Genomic DNA, 15,588 nt, shown 5'->3' on the forward strand with positions numbered 1-15,588 from the left:
ATTAAGGAAGAAAAGTCGTTTAAACCTATTCAGACCTAACTCAATATGTGAATGACTTTTACCTTTCTGGCATAATATGGGATCATATTATATCATATAAAGACACATAAAACAGAGATGTTGGTGATCATAATGGCAAAGATTTACCAAGAAAACCTGGTTTTGATGTGATGTTTCTAGTTTCTTCAGAGGCTCCGTAATAAATCCTTTTTGTGGACCGTTTTCAAGAAAAACATCAGGTTTTAAAGGGCTTTTTGAAATCTTAAGTCAAATTTGGTTTAGTTTTTAGAATTGAGAGTTTTTGCTAATGGCAGATCTCTATTCTCGTTGTTGTACACACAGTGATGTGGAAAAATTCAGTTTATAGTTGAACTTTTTATGAAAATGAAATGAAGTCATTTTTCATTTAATTTAAACCAAAGGGAAATTTTAAAATTGTAAAACTTTTTTTTAAGGAATCCTTAGCTGCTGGCAGGGAGGACCTCTTGCAGCAGTATGGGCTTAAATGTATTCAAAGTACTGGAGAAATTTTAAAGAACATGATCCATACCACGCTTCCTGCTTTGTTCAGATGAGAGTTGGCTCGCTGAAGCAGGTAGATGATGGCAGCTTCAACACCAACCCCAGGACCATAAGCAAACGGTAGTGGGTCCTGAAAGGTTTTCTCTTGCTTATTTAGATGAGTCTCTCCAGAACATCCATAACATGAGATGTCAGAACAAATGGTCTGTAGTCACTGGGGCAACTCATCACAACAGATGTCGAAAAGTGTCCAAAAATACGAGGAAAATTCACTCGTGCAGCACAGCTTCCAGACCAGTGACGAAAAATGCCTCTTAAATCACTTTAGTGGAACGAATGGCGCAGTATAATTCACAAAATAAATAAAAAACACACAAAACTAGTGAATCTTCTGCAAGTTGCGGCGTATTCCAGAATATGTCCAGGCTATATGAATATTACGCTTCCTTTACAGTGTCTGTGTGAATTATTATCGTCCCCTCATATCTATTCCAGTGTCATTTGATCACAGATGTGGAATTTGAATTCAGAGAGCGAACGGCTGGATTTTTTTCTATCAAAACTTTTGCCTCACATACGTGACTTCAAAGGGCTTAGAGGTCAAATTGTACTTTCTGGGCTTTTTGCATTAGAGAGAGTCAAGAGACTGCTTGTGAGCTGCTTGAAGTATCTTGTTTTTAGTCCATGCTTTCAATGCGTTGCTGAACTACATCACTGTGAAACATGTTTGGTTTTTTTTCTTCTTTTTAACATTAAAGACTTTTACGCAAACCCCCAAAATAAGATGATGACCTCTGACAGTTCAAGACACCTCTGACACCTCTTCTGCCCCTACTTGAACCACCAAGCCTTCCAGTGTTTTCGGTTACTAAAGTCTTGGAGGCAGTTCCTTTTGTAATTCATCCATGACATGTTTTTAACTTCCCCAACTTCCCCTGACTGGAAGCTTCAAACGTTCTCTCTGTTCGCTGAGGTCTGTATCGGTATGATCTCTCTCACTTTGACACAGATATGCGTACAGTATCTCCCCGCGCCTCCTTCAGTCTACATCGCTTCACCCCTGTCTTCTTCTCTCTCTTCTTTGGAATACTGATGGAGTGTCTTTGAAATCTAATCTGTGACCCTCTTTTATCTCTAGGTGGGACGAGTGTACCCTCAGGCTGTCTACTTCCCAATCCGCACCCTTTACCTGACTCTCAAGATTGAGCAGAGGGAGCGCTACAAAAGTGGTAAGGAAACATGTCTGGCTGCAGCATCTTGCTGCTTAACTTTTAAAAAAAGCTTTTAAAAGTTCATGCATCTTCTCCCACTGCGAGTCTGTGCTTATCTGTTCTTCTGAATAATTTGTACACCCTTCTTTATGATTTGTGCTTTCTCCCTCTGTTCAGTTTCTTCTTCACGTTTTCTTCTTCTTCACTCAACATTTCCTTTATATTTCCACTGTGCCCGTCAGATGCATCCGGTCAGCAGCAGCCCAGTTCAGTGGGGGCCCAGCCTCACTCGGGGGCCTCCGATCCAGGACCCATCCGGGCCACTGCTCCAATGTGGCGCTGCAGCCGGATCATGCACATGCAGCGGGAGCTGCACCCCACTCTGCTCTCCTCCCTGGAAGGCATTGTGGACCAGATGGTGTGGTTCCGTGAGAACTGGCACGAGGAGGTGAGAGGAACAAAGGTGTTGGTTTTATGAATGGCTGAATTTGACACTTGATGGACTGGTGAGAATGTTTGTGAGTAAAAGCAAGTTGAAATATCTGTGATCCGACTTGGTTAAGCAGATAGTGGCAGGTTCTTTGTGTGGAATGTAGTCGTGGGCAGGAATGATTGACAGGCTATAATGCAGCAAACGATTAGCCAGGTAATTGGTTATGCTATCGATTGGTATTATTGATGATAGTACGAAAGAACAAGCAACTGAATTCCAAATCAAGTCTGTAAATTACAGTTTTATGTTTCCGTTACCAGACAGCAGAGTGAACTCGAACTAGAGACTGAAATAACACAGATTAACGCTACACGTCTTTTTGAAATGCAACATTCTGCGATGTTTGTGTTTTGATTTTGTTTCTGCTGTCATTTGAAATGTCTGAGAATATTAGTTCACATTAACAGCTCATAAGCTCAGGCTGCCCTGATGTTTAGAGTGAGATGAGAGAACTACAGTGGAGTGTTTGGGCTAGTGGGCCACTTCTGCTAATGTTTAGCAGACTGTTGGTTCTATTTGTGCAATTCATTAAATGCAAGTTAGTTATTTAAAAAAAAAAAAAAAGATTGGTCACCAGAGCTTCCAGCCCAGTCCTCAGCTAAATAAAGCTCTGTATTATCGTTTAACCCCAGAACAAGTAAACTTTAAAATGCCATTAAACGTTACTTTGTTCCACTCTGTGGACTGGAGGTTTCTGCTGAGAAGCTGTATCACTGCTACTGTGATGAGCTAATTCAGTTTTAAAATGGACTGTGCAGCGTTTTCACCCGAGTGTGACCGTTATAAGTTGTCCATGTGAAACACTGCGACCACTGAGCACACCATAGTCGTGTGGATTAGCACCAAAAGCATCTGATTAAAGCATCACGAGTAATTATCAAGGATTGTTTTGGAATAATTATTTGAGGAATCGTCTGAGCTTTAGATGACATTCGTGAAAGGACTGGCAGTACGTAGCAAATTCCTTTTTTAAATGTGATAGTCGGTCACCTGCCAGCCTTTAATCACTCACTGCTCACTGTGCAGTTGTCAGTCCAGAGAAATTTGGTGAAACAAAAATTTTGAAGTTGCTGTAACCGCGCTTGGCAGCACCCAAGCACTCGGGCTGTGTGGTTTAGGAGGAGAGAAGACGGAGACAAGTGATGGATGGGTGCGGTGAGCATGTAGGATTGGACGGGGGATTTAGGGCCGGAAGTTTGTTGCTGTGTGTGTGTGTGTGCATCTGTGTGATTAGCTGTGATGATTTGGGGGAACTATGCAGCAGCTGCAGGCTCTATGCTTCATTCCACTGGGTAAGCGTATAGTATGCAGGGGAAAGGTACACTAGGGTGTTAATTCCTTTCTTCTCTCTTCCGTTGGTCAGGATGACCTCACTCTGTGGCATCATTCCTCCTGAGCAAATGCTTTTCCGTTTCTTAAATGTTTATTTATTCAGGGGGAAGGTATGTTTAATGGATAAAGACTCATTTGTTGTATTATAATGTCTTGATTCAGATTAAAACGCAAACATGTCCCAAAAAAAAAGTGTTATTTCAGTATTTCTCTATTTTAACTTCTTCACCTTATTCCCTGCAGGTTTTAAGGCAGCTCCAGCAGGGTCTGGCTAAATGCTACTCTGTGGCCTTTGAGAAGAGCGGTGCAGTGTCTGATGCCAAGATCACACCACACACACTAAACTTTGTCAAGAAACTGGTTAGCACCTTTGGTGTGGGCTTGGAGAATGTCTCCAATGTTTCCACCATGTTTTCCAGTGCCGCCTCTGAGTCGCTAGCCCGCCGGGCCCAGGCCACAGCCCAGGACCCGGTTTTCCAAAAGATGAAGGGACAGTTCACAACAGGTTTGTTTGCTTTTGAAATGTACTCCAATCTGATGGTTTATACAGGAGTAATACAGGACAGGAGCCTGTTCTTCTCTCTCTCATCTCCACTTTTTAAAAACTTAGTTGTTTGTTCACTTTAGTTCAGTGCCTCTCAGCCATGTTAACTGTCATGATCACAGGTTTACCGTCTTGCAACTTCATACTAACACTTGGAAATGTGAAATGACAAAAACTGAGAAGCATGTGTTCTTAGGCAACCGAAAACGCTGTTTTGCCAGTTTGTGACAAGGTTTGACCAATGCTCAGGTAACAGAACCAGTATCAACTCCTCATGTCTCTCCTGGAATCCCCTCAAAATGGATGTAGAGATCATCATTGCTGTTTGAGCCGTGAACTCAACTCTACAAGTGTTGTTTTCACTTATTCTAGTTAATGGCTTGGAAAAGCTGCTTGCTCGGAAACATCCTCCGGCTTTATTTGATCATAGATCTCCATTATCACACAAGAAAATGCACACTGATATCAAATATTATTCCATATTTTGGTGATCCATTGAGAGTGTTAATGTTAAACGATATTCAAAGGCTATTTTTAAATTCTCAACACGCAAATCAAATATGTATGCTCCAGTCTGCCCGATGAGGTTTTCTTTAGTAAAGTCACATTTAAGATTCAAAGAGGACATGTTTTCTATAGTGGGAGTCAGTTCTCTGATTATAGCCCCGATTTGAATCAACACTCTTCAAAGGACCGTTGCTGTGATATTTATGAGTGTATTTGTGGAAGAGGAAGGAGATCTCCAGTCCTTTTGGTTTGTACGTGGAGTTTCATGTGCAGGCTGTGGAATCTAACGGGGCAGGTGCAGTTTTAGTCAAGCCAAGGCTCCCTCTGAGACATTTCTTTTTTCTCAAAACAATCATCCCCCTGTTTTTGGAGGCCATGTGTTTTTCTGCATTGCATAAGGCAGTTTAACCACAGTTCATTGGGCCCGGTTTAAATGAGGGCGGTCTACAGCTCCCCAAAGGTCCAAGTTTTTTTTGCTCATTTGTTTTTCCCTTTTTCTAACGGACTGCTGAAACTGAATCGTTTTGAACCATGTGACCGAACATCTTTTTTGTTGCATCTCCTACCTCCTTCCTTTTTCTCCCAATGCTCTTTCCTAGTCAGTCTCTTGTGGTCACTTGCCTCTTTCACCAGTACTGAGAGTGCCCAGTGGGCCTAAAGCTGTTGGTCCCGAGGAAGAGGAAAGATGTGGAGGGCTGCTTGATTAAAATCAGAAAATAAGGGTCGGCAATAAACTAATTTATTTAAGAAGTACAATGATAAGATCTAAAAGAATGAGAGACTGGGGGGTAAAGAGAAATGTGATGGCCTTCGTATCCAAAAGCTCAGGAACTACACATAAAATGAGTAAACAAGTTGCTTTGCTGATGAATCATGTCGAATGTTGCGATGCCAGCTGTGCTCACATAGCCAGGCGTCGGCAGGGCTTCTGCCTCACAGGGTGCCTGCCGACCATCACTGCACTGCTGTCCCCATGGCGATGCAGGAGCAGGGCCGACAGAGGCCCAAACCACACAAGCCTTCCCGGGCGGAACAAACAGGGTTTACAGAGCTGCAGAGCAGCCAAACTCCCATTCCCCGCACCACGTTAGTGGCTCACTCGCTTTCACAGGGTTTGTGGGCTGGAAAATATGGGTTTATGTGTGCACATATAACATTTGGCAGCAGGGAGGCATTCAAATCCAATTACAGAGAATGCTATTTGCATGAGTTACTGTTTTAGCAGTAGTGCAATATGGGCTCCAGACATTTGTAAGAAATGCGTTTTATGAAAAAATCAACAAATTTCCTGGCTTTTTTAAAAAAAAATTAAATTCTGTGCCTGATGAATAGCCATTTGACACTCTCTAATTACATTTAAGATAATTAATGTAGTTGTAACCTATGCTCCTTCAGTCAGAAGCTTTAAATGTGAACTTTCACTGCCATAAAACTCACTATCCCCCTCCGTGCTGCTGTGGTCACCTCTGAGACTCATAACTTCAGCTCACCAATCGGCCATAATAAAGTGGAATCAACTCTACATTCACACACACACATACTTACTATCCCACACTGAGTCAAGAGCATGGCAGGACATAAGGGAATGATGGTTCTATATACAGAGGTGTCCCACCTCCTAAGACTGGTTCCATAATTTGGTGCAGCAGTGCAGATCTTCTGCTGTCTGTCACACAGGCCAGATAGGGCAGAACACCAGCCCTGGTTTCTTCACACAGGTCAGGGAGCAGCCCGGCTATTTTCCACACTGCACTCTTTCTATCATCATCCTAGTCCCTCTGAGCCGGGGTCAAAGAGGAGTTCACACAGACTGAAAATAGCTATCTTCTGCTTTTACTTGCTGCTTTCTTTTTGACACACATTTGCCAAACTGAATGAGCTACCACACGTTATGTGTTACCAATATTTCTATGAATAGTTCTGTTGTAGTTTAATTACTCATTGTTTTAAATGCCTTGAGTGCTCATGTTCACACGTTACTTTAAACATCCACAAATTTATGTTTGTGTTTTTAAAAAAAGAAAAAAGTCAAATGTTCTATAACGGGTAATCTTGGAATGACATTATATTTCCTCGTGGCTTTGAGAGAGTGCAGCATTTTCTCATGTTTTCTATTTGCGAGCGTTATATATTTTAACGGTTGTCCAGGTGCAATTTCACAGGACCGTTTCAATTTTACCTCTGCTATCGAGGCAGGTGAATTGAAGAAGGACGGATGGCGAAATAGGGCCACTCCGAAAAGAACATTGGCTGTTTTAAAGGGCTTATTTAAAGTATTAGGAGGTCTCACTCTGGCAGAGATTGCAGATGTTTGAAATGGCAAGGCCTTGCAGCTTCGTGGATTCATTATAAAAGGCTGCACTACAGAGTTTACTGAAATAGGAGAGGCAGGTGCGTGCGTGTGTGTGGGTGTGTTTGTGCGTGTGTGTGTGTGGGTGTGTTTGTGCGTGTGTGTCTGCACCTTTGCCTGTTCATTCTACAGAAATGTCCAGGGGGCTTTGCTCTAAAATGGAAAACCTGCTTGGCTCACTTTCCTTTATTCCATTGTTACTGCTACAGCTCATCACAATATGTTATGTACAATATGAGTTGTAACCTGAAACAGGAATTTAATACTCTTAAGACTCTCATTTTTATTGCTCTAATTTAATCAACTTTGGCGTCCACCGGCAGTTTAAGTTGATGGAAATGCTTGTGCTTCCAGCCTGTCGTGACTTACTTATCTTTTAAGTTCCCTTTGGAAAGGCATTCCATCTCACAGCTGGAGTGGATTGGCCACGAATGCAGCACAATATTTATAATGGACATTTGAGACATTTAGATGTACGTTACCCTCCGTCTTAACTGTGATAGTGTTTTAGCCCATGGTAGTTAATAGAAAGCAGTAAAATGAGTACTCGGATCTTAGTGTAATTGATTTTATTGTTTCAAATGGCCGTGCAAAGTGCTTTTTACTTACATTTGATTTAGCCTTGAGTATGTTTTCTGGTGTGGATGAGGCTTGTATTTGTTTTATTCTGTATAGTATTTTACATTTACTTAGAAACGTGTGTGTGTGTGTGTGTAAGGTAAAGTGTTTCACAAGCTGCCTGCCGGTGTTTAATTGTCTGTTTTCTCTGATTTTTCTCCTCCACATATAGACTTTGACTTCAGTGTACCAGGCTCCATGAAGCTCCACAATCTGATTTCAAAGCTGAAGAAGTGGATCAAGATCCTGGAGGCGAAGACCAAACAGCTGCCCAAGTTCTTCCTTATTGAGGAGAAATGCCGCTTCCTCAGCAATTTCTCCGCACAAACTGCTGAAGTGGAGATCCCTGGTGAATTCCTGATGCCCAAACCCACACACTACTACATCAAGATTGCCAGGTAATGGCCTCTCCTGCACAAAAACACCTCACTTGTGAGGACCAATTGTGGAATTTATGCCATTTGTAATTTGTACATTTATTTATTTATTTATTTAAATGGCTGATGAAAGTAATACAAATTTGCTTTCCACCCTTCTCCAGGTTCATGCCCAGAGTGGAAATTGTGCAGAAACACAACACTGCGGCACGCCGTCTTTATATCCGCGGCCACAACGGTAAGATCTACCCCTACCTGGTGATGAACGATGCCTGTCTGACTGAGTCCCGGCGAGAGGAGAGGGTCCTGCAGCTTCTCCGCCTCCTCAACCCTTGTCTGGAAAAGAGAAAGGAAACCACCAAGAGGCACCTCTTCTTCACTGGTATGACTAGGATGGAAGATCTTCTCATCATTTCTTCCTCTATCATCCCCAAACTTGTACCTTCTTTGACCCTGCTGAATATCTCAGTTGTAGGTTTAGATCTGGTGTTTTTTGTGGTATAACATAGTTTATTCGCATAGTTTATTCACACAGTGAATATTTACGGTTTCTTTATCACTGATATCGTTGGTCTCACTCTGCTCTCTCTCTCTCTTTTTATTTTCTTGGGCTCCACTCGATTCCATCCTCCTCTGTCCTTGTCTCTTTCCGACTTTTTCTCCTTGTCCTCCCTCTATGTCTCCAGTTCCCCGAGTGGTGGCAGTGTCACCCCAGATGCGACTCGTGGAGGACAACCCTTCATCTTTGTCACTGGTGGAAATCTACAAACAGCGCTGTGCCAAGAAGGGCATCGAGCATGACAACCCCATCTCACGATATTATGATCGTCTGGCTACCGTTCAGGCTCGAGGCACACAGGCCAGCCACCAGGTATGGGAACAATGATGAAGCAGATCTGCACTCTGTGCATACTTACAGCTGCTCTAAACCCATTACATTTGATTAAAAACACAGCCGCAGTCCCTCATCGCTCCATCTACTTCCTGTAAATGTTTTCAAAAACTACACAAGAACATTGATGCCATTGGATGCACTGTGTGACCTGGCTCTGAGTGGTTCTTCTATCTACTCATAGAGTTGGCATTTTAGCACTCTGTTACGTGTTACTTAAGGAAACGTATGCAAGTTTATCAAAAAACCGATGCTGGACCCTCCACTTAACCTCTTCTCCCTCCTCTGGTCTCCTCCCAGGTCCTGAGAGACATCCTGAAAGAGGTGCAGGGCAATATGGTTCCTCGCAGCATGCTGAAGGAGTGGGCCCTCCACACGTTCCCCAATGCCACAGATTACTGGACCTTCCGGAAGATGTTCACCATCCAGCTGGCCCTCATTGGTCTGGCTGAGTTCATGCTTCACCTCAACAGGCTCAACCCCGAGATGTTGCAAATAGCACAGGTAGGAAACACAACACATTCTCTGTGTGTTGGACTTCCTGTCAAGGGCAAGAAGGATCCGTTTGACAGGAGCTAATTTAATAGATATAGACACGCAAAAGATGCATTAAGAGATCACCATTACTCTCTTCATATCGGCCTGTGTGAATTACAGTTCTCCCCCGTGACATTTACGCTGAGCCTCTCAGTCAGTCAGCCGCTGTCAATGCAAAGGGTGTTTTGACAGAATGTTATATTCTGTCCCTCTGCTCAGTTATCAAAGACGTTTCAATTTGAAGAGCCTGTGTTTGTGTGTTTGCACATCGTCCTCTCAGTCAACACACATCTGTCTGCTCCTCAGGCTCCGAGCACAGCTTTCTCAAAGTCATTATTAAAGATGATTCTGTCGGTTGCCACCCCTCCCCTCTGATCCTAATCGGCCTTTGCTGACAGGCGTTCCTGTGGGCAGCTAAGCGCTGGTATTAAGCCCCCTCTCTGCCTGTTCCACTCCACAGATCCCATTAGACACAGGAGGATTACGGTGTGGAGAGTCTACGCACATAGAAACACACACACACACACACACATACAGGGAGTGCAAGGACAGGACATCACAGCTGAAACGGTGTGCTTGACCCTGTCTAGCAGAGACCTTATGTTCCTTCAGGCTAGCTTCAGAGCTCAGTGATGCTGTGAGACATCCACAAAAAGTCACTGTGATGTTCATCTGGCCTTAATTCAGTTAAAAAGCCCAATTTAACAGCACAACATGCAGTGCAAAGCAGAAGGTCTTCAGGGCATTGACTGTCAGGGCATTTCCACTGATGTTTAATGCAAACTGGAGGGTTTTGTGTTTAATGAATTTCCTCATGTTCAGGTTTTATTGCTCTAAAGCAACTGTGCCTATCACAGCGACACATCAACAGCCCAATAAATGAAAATAGACCTCTCTAGTCAATTATGTTGTTGTCTGGGAACAACATGAACAAACAACATTTGAAATATGCAGCCAGAGGCAGATTGTGTGGAGTTTTATTGAATTGGTGCAATGATTATAGGAATAATGTTTAGGGGAAGCCTTTTTATCCAACACTTCTAAGTACACAGCAGGATACCGAGTTGTAACAGAAAGTCAATCGGGTCACAAGTGGGTCTTTGACCTTCTTGGCCATTATGGAATCCTTTAGTTACCTTTAACAACTCGCATGATGTCTGGGTGGCTCAGTGACCCACATGTGATTTTATTGACTCGGGTTACTAACGATCCCGCAAGAGGTTAAATGCCTGTGGTCAGTGCCAAAGAAGCCTTTTGGATGAAAGGTGAAACGACTTAAAGAAGCTCAGGGGAGTCCAGAAATCTTTCTTTAGCTGTTGGATACAGTTTACAGAAGATAATGCACAATGACACTGTGCCCTGGGACTGCATCAAAACAGAAGCTGGGGAATATTTTCTTTTTTTCCAACATGTTTGTTTTCCCTCAGATGGCAGATGGACACTTTTTTTAATTGTAGTTTGGATCACAGTTACTCCAAGACTCAGTTATACCGCTATGTAGATCAATTCACCACCTACATTTGCGATTCGGGCATCATTTTTATGCTAGGCTGCATAGATCTTATAGGAATGGGAAATAAAATAATAAACTGTTCAAATTTAGAGCAGCCTGAAACCATTTCTTAGAGTTACTTGGCTCATGCTGTTGAAATACAAAAGTGGATGAAGGATGAAGTAGAACAGGTCCTGTGTTTACTTTATTTAGTCAGAACTATGTTTGAGCTCATCATTGCACCACCAAGAAAATGGGATCCACACAGTTGTTCTATTCTGTGCTTTTAAGACATTGTGTCATGTCCTTAAAGATGAGGGAACAAAAAAAAAACCCTGAAATATTCTAACATTCAATGTAAAAACTGATCAGTATCTGTTTTCTCACACAAAATGTAAACACTAATGCGGCATCATTTATTCACACCGACCTCCAAATAAAGTAATCGCTGGCCTCTAGTGTGTTGATTTAGCATTCTGAGTGCCGTCTCCTCAGCCCACTCTCTGCAGGCTTATCGGAGTCTCCTGGGGCTGCTGGTGTCTCAGCCCACTGCCTCAAGGCCCTCTGCAGGGGCCTGGAGGAGCAAATGACAGTAGGTGAGGGAGAGGGGAGTTAAAGAGAAAGAGGGAGGAGGCGAGCACAGGCTGGAATGAAATGCTCTGCTATAAAGCTGTCACAGCTACTCACTTTTTCATATAAGGGAGCTTATCTTTCCTGGAATGGCCGCTTGTGTAGTGGGCCTCTCGCACACAAATGCAAGCTTAAAAGGCGAAAACCTAGCTGTATGTATTTAAGTCAACAGGGAGCAACAGGAGGACGGGGGAGTGGGTGTGAATTGAGGATTATTGATGCTCTGCTGAAGACAGTTTGACATTTTACTGTGTCTGGGTCACAGAGATCAATAATGGCAGCCATTTTGTTACTGAAGACGAGTTGTTTTCTCGGGCTAATTTTGCTCAAACACCGCAGAGAGGAATCTGTCAAGTTAATCTTTTTATGAGGATGTCCTTCAAAGCATCTTTTGTCAGTGTAAGACGTACTTCCCCGTTTTAAAAGAGTGCCAACAGCCACCTTAAACTTACCTTTGTTCTGTTTTTTGTTTGTTTTTATCGTAGGACACAGGCAAGCTCAACGTCTCTTACTTCCGCTTCGACATCAACGACGCCACAGGCGACCTGGACGCCAATCGTCCTGTTCCGTTCCGCCTGACGCCAAACATCTCTGAGTTCCTGACCACCATCGGTGTCTCCGGCCCCCTCACCGCCTCCATGATTGCAGTGGCTCGATGCTTCGCTCAGCCCAACTTTAAGGTCATTCATGTGCCATAGCAATAGGAATGATGTGTTTTACAAATGAATACAAAGAGAGGCTTTCTTTTATTGTGGAAATATGTCCCTTTGGTTATCAAATGTGCTTCCCCTTATACGATCAAGTTAGAATCCAGCTTCTGTAATAAGACGGTAATGAATCACCACCACAGGACTACTTAGTGTGTAATGAGTGTGTAAAGAGTCACTTTTAGGGACAAACCCACACTATTATCACTCGGTTATAGTTCTCGCCTCGCCTCTCTTTTCTGTATTGTTTTGGGTTTATTGCCCATTAAGTATAAGAAGCACATCTGTTTGACAGAAAAAAAAAACTTTTGTCAGAAAATAGTTTGTCGTTAAAGTTAAATGTTGTAATTTACATTTAAATTTAAAATGTACTTTCTCAACTTGACCCAAAATGACTAACGTGAGATGAGATTAAAGTTGTTGGGAAGCATTTTTTTGAAGGACTCTCAAAGTCTCAGTCACGAGGAAACTGCGGTTGGTTACCAACTGAGCTGGCCAGACATCGCTCGGCACCTAAACTTAGACAAACCCAGAGGAGGTGCCCCGAAGCACAACCAGAAACAATGCAGTGAGAAAAGGAGCAGTCAGGCGGTCGTATAATATGTGTTGGGCAGTAATGACAGGCGTGTGGTGTCTATGAATAAGTCTGGCTCATACTCGGCCTGACAGATGTGGAGGATGCACTAGTGCTCGAGATAAACAAAAACACAGTGATGTGTGCTAGTTAAGGCTCAACACCAGAGGGCTGCGCCTCTATGGGTTGAAGAAAAACAATGTTGCGAGGGTCAGCGCGATAAAAGGAGGATGATGTAAGAACCTGCCGCTCAGATAAAAATGAAGCTGTAAACCATAAAGGCAATAGGAAGGCAATAGGACAGCGTGGCCGTTTGAGAACACTTGGTTCTGTAAGTTGTAACACTTTTAATTCTGTCTCTCATAGGTGGATGGCATCCTAAAGGCAGTGCTTCGAGATGAGATCATAGCTTGGCACAAGAAGACCCAGGAGGACACATCCATTCCCCTGTCCCCGGCCGGACAGCCCGAGAACATGGACTCCCAGCAGCTGGTCTCACTGGTCCAGAAGGCTGTAACAGCCATCATGACCCGCCTCCATAACCTGGCTCAGTTTGAGGGAGGGGAGAGTAAGGTCAACACCCTGGTGGCTGCAGCAAACAGCCTGGACAATCTGTGCCGCATGGACCCTGCCTGGCACCCCTGGCTCTGAGAGCGGGGGGGGGGGGGGGGGGCAAACATGTTTTGTTTTATTACATATCTGACCAACACTGACGAGGGTTCTGAGCTGTGCGTATGCTGCTCGTCGCTGTACCTGAAGCCTGATGAACTTAGGTTTGATTTCTTGGTTGAAACGCACTGAATGATCTAAAAAAAAAAAAAAAGTGAAAAATGAACTGAAATGAAATGAAAAAGTGGAATCAAGTTGAAACAAAACCCCCGATCGTCACATTGTTTGTCTAAACAGAGCTCGCCATTATGCTTTATACCTCTGTTGTTGTCGTTTTTTCTTCTTTTTTTTTTTAAATGAACTATTTTTTTTTGTTTTCAGTTTGTATTTATTTTTCTAACAAAAAGATGGGAAACCTGCACGTGTACGGCCTCGTGCAGATATTTGAGCCAGTCACAAACTTCTGGGAGTTTATTTAAGAGATGGGAAATCTTGTCTTTCACATGCACAAAGAGCTTATTCCACTCAAATTCTTTTTTTTTTTCAGAAAGTCTTATAAAATGTATATTTTTACTGTATTTTTAACTGTAGCTTCCTCTGTCCCTGGTAGATGAGGAATATTGATGTGATTAACAAATGATGCTCTGGTTTTTATTTTGTTTTTTTTGTTTTTTTTAAATCCTCTGCTTGAAAATTTCTAAGATGTTTCTGTTCCAAAAGCCATGTTATTTCACATCTGTTTGGTCGTCTTTATGCCAACTGACCCGGTGATAAGCTAAAATAGCTGTAATTCAAAATACGTCATTCCCAAGCTGGCTGCATTTTCATATTCCTTCCCATTTTGTAAAGGTATTTCAGCCTTTTCCAACAGAAGTATTGTCTCTTGCTTTGTAAATAAGCATTTTGTTGTAATAAAATGCTCTTTTTTTTATTATTTAGAAGCATCGTTTGGTCTTTTCTCCTTCTGATCTGCTGCAGTCTTTCTTTCCTCTCCAAAGAAACTAATGCATCTCTCAAAAAAAAAGCTTCAACTATACTCTCAATAACCATCAAGCTAAAGTCACAATTAGTTTTATTCCGGGGTAGTTATTTTTCAGCTGTTGTAAAACAGCGGTAATCCCCAATCTGCAGCTCACATCCACTGCATCACTGTCACAGCCATAATCACCCTGAGGAACGCACTCTGGGATATTATTGCGGTAATAACTCATGCTGTGAAATGACTCCAAATGAACTGGACCCTGATGCTGATAAGTCTATTGCCATCATCTTCATGGTTAGTAGTTAGGAGACATTAAGGGGGAGGCGTCTCAGAGCGGCGCTCTTCAATCGGAGTGTCTGTCTGGCACAGATACAGTAACCTTGTGGTCATTCTCTCTCCCTGGTAAGAACGTCCTCCAGAGGTGTGTGTGTGTGTGTGTGTGTGTGTGTGTGTGTCCACCCCAACCTGACGGTGCCTGATTAATGTGTGCCAGCAGATCTCTGAGTGGGCCGGCCTCACTTGACTTATACACACTGTCAGCGAAGCCCGCCTGTACCCATAAACAAAGGTTATATCTCTGTTTGCCTCTGTACAATCCAGGCAGTCTTTGCCTCTCAACATGTCTCCACACAGGCCTCTAACATCTCTCCTCCTCTGACTCGCACGAGAAGGACAACAGCCTCGGCGGCCACGAATACCCTCTCTGTTTGCCATTCCATTAAGCGTTTGCTGGTGTTTTCAGGGGCCTCACTGAAGCGCTGAACTGGGCGCATTCAGAAAGCCCCCGCGATGGTTTATAGAAATGCTTGACGGTTTGTTTTTTCTTTCGTCCCACACCTCCCTAAACTTCAAAAAACCGCTCGCGGAAATGTTTGCACATGGTTTTGTGATGTTTATTTTCACCGGCTCTCGTTTCCAGGCAAGGTGAGTCACGTCATCGGCAAAATATTGTTTTGAATGTCTTGCTTTCCATGTTATGACTTCGTCCTCATAAGAAACTCCTTCATGCGCAAACCCTCCCTTGAAAGAAAAATTGAACGAGTGTCTCCAAAACTAAAACACCAAAAGTTATTTAGCTTTAAGATTAAAGTTAATTGGCAACATTTTTAACCTTTATCTAGATAATTCCAATATGTAGTGTTTATATTTGACATCTAACATCCCAGTAGGCGCTAACGAGACGAAGGATTTTCCCTTTCTACACCCATTAG

The 15,588-nt window shown here is 43.0% G+C and overlaps 1 protein-coding gene across 1 annotated transcript in view; it reads left to right on the forward strand.

Annotated features, from left to right (window-relative positions):
• Positions 1-14,324, forward strand: part of trrap (transformation/transcription domain-associated protein) — a 69,638-nt gene extending 55,314 nt beyond the window's left edge. Inside the window, exons 65-73 of the mRNA XM_072373991.1 lie at positions 1,661-1,751; positions 1,976-2,181; positions 3,802-4,063; positions 7,750-7,975; positions 8,119-8,336; positions 8,641-8,825; positions 9,147-9,350; positions 11,991-12,185; positions 13,153-14,324. Coding sequence (XP_072230092.1) covers positions 1,661-1,751; positions 1,976-2,181; positions 3,802-4,063; positions 7,750-7,975; positions 8,119-8,336; positions 8,641-8,825; positions 9,147-9,350; positions 11,991-12,185; positions 13,153-13,437 — 1,872 coding nt within the window. The 3' untranslated portion in view covers positions 13,438-14,324. The remainder of the gene's footprint in view (positions 1-1,660; positions 1,752-1,975; positions 2,182-3,801; positions 4,064-7,749; positions 7,976-8,118; positions 8,337-8,640; positions 8,826-9,146; positions 9,351-11,990; positions 12,186-13,152) is intronic.
• The last annotated feature ends 1,264 nt before the right edge of the window (positions 14,325-15,588 follow it).

Source organism: Leuresthes tenuis, unplaced genomic scaffold, assembly GCF_036924035.1.
Source record: "Leuresthes tenuis unplaced genomic scaffold, fLeuTen1.0.hap1 SCAF_20, whole genome shotgun sequence".
NCBI classification, from domain to species: Eukaryota; Metazoa; Chordata; class Actinopteri; order Atheriniformes; family Atherinopsidae; genus Leuresthes; species Leuresthes tenuis.